The sequence below is a fragment of the Rasamsonia emersonii genome (assembly GCF_000968595.1).
Source record: "Rasamsonia emersonii CBS 393.64 chromosome Unknown ctg1118621760346, whole genome shotgun sequence".
NCBI classification, from domain to species: domain Eukaryota; kingdom Fungi; phylum Ascomycota; class Eurotiomycetes; order Eurotiales; family Trichocomaceae; genus Rasamsonia; species Rasamsonia emersonii.
Window position 1 is genome coordinate 1 of NW_013563064.1, and position 1,022 is coordinate 1,022.

Consider the following 1,022-nt stretch of genomic DNA (forward strand, 5'->3'; position numbering starts at 1 on the left):
ACCCTAACCCTAACCCTAACCCTAACCCTAACCCTAACCCTAACCCTAACCCTAACCCTAACCCTAACCCTAACCCTAACCCTAACCCTAACCCTAACCCTAACCCTAACCCTAACCCTAACCCTAAACCCTAACCCTAACCCTAACCCTAAGTTTAATACCCTATATAGGCTCTTAATTGGGAAGGGATACCATCCGAGGTGCTGGAAGACAGCTAAGGGGGTTATACTAAGAAAGTCAGCATCAATAAAAAGGGACTTTTCTATGCCTAAGGCATATAGGGTTATCTCCCTACTAAACTGCCTAGGGAAAATAGCTGAGAAGATTATAGCTAGGAGACTTTCTACCCTAGCTGAGTCATCTCGCCTACTATACTATGACCAGGTAGGGGGTAGGCAAAGAAAATCAGCTATAGATGCAGTCATGTCTCTAGTTCATGATATTCAGACTGCTAAACATAGAAAAGAGATGACTACTACCCTATTTATTGATGTCAAAGGGGCTTTTGACCATGTCTCTACAAATCAATTACTCAGAGTCTGTATTAGGCTAGGGTTACCATATAGCCTAATTAGTTGGATCTACGAGGCCGTCATCCTGGTCAGCAGGCGGGAAGCCAGGTTGTCGACAGACAAAAAATTTACTCGAAAGAAAAAATCAACACGCGACAGTCATCTGAACTCAACTGCACGAAATATGCATTATTATTGTATATCAAAAATAAGTTGCTAGCATAGCTAGGAGACTTGTCGTTCCCATCCATCCTGAAGAAAGAAGAACACCAAAATCAGCACCTACAAAAAACACGTCTTTTTAACGCGTCATTCAACTCAGAGAGGCCCCTAGGCCCCGAGAAACCACCATGGAACCCCCCGATCTCCATGGTGGTGGTGTTATTCACGCGTCACCCCCGGCAAACGGCCACGCGGCAAGCCAGCTCACGGAGATCCTGGAGGTACCAGACACCCCAACCCCAAGCCGATGGAATATTCCAGGGCCCCTAGGGCTGGTTATGAATGAGA

General features: G+C 45.9%; 1 protein-coding gene across 1 annotated transcript; it reads left to right on the forward strand.

Moving 5' to 3' along the window:
- T310_5927 (uncharacterized protein) lies at positions 1 to 732 on the forward strand (the record flags this gene model as incomplete). The annotated part of the gene is made up of 1 exon (XM_013471229.1): positions 1 to 732. A coding segment is annotated over one exon (732 nt), but the record flags the coding sequence as incomplete, so codon positions are not given.
- Positions 733 to 1,022: the final 290 nt, after the last annotated feature.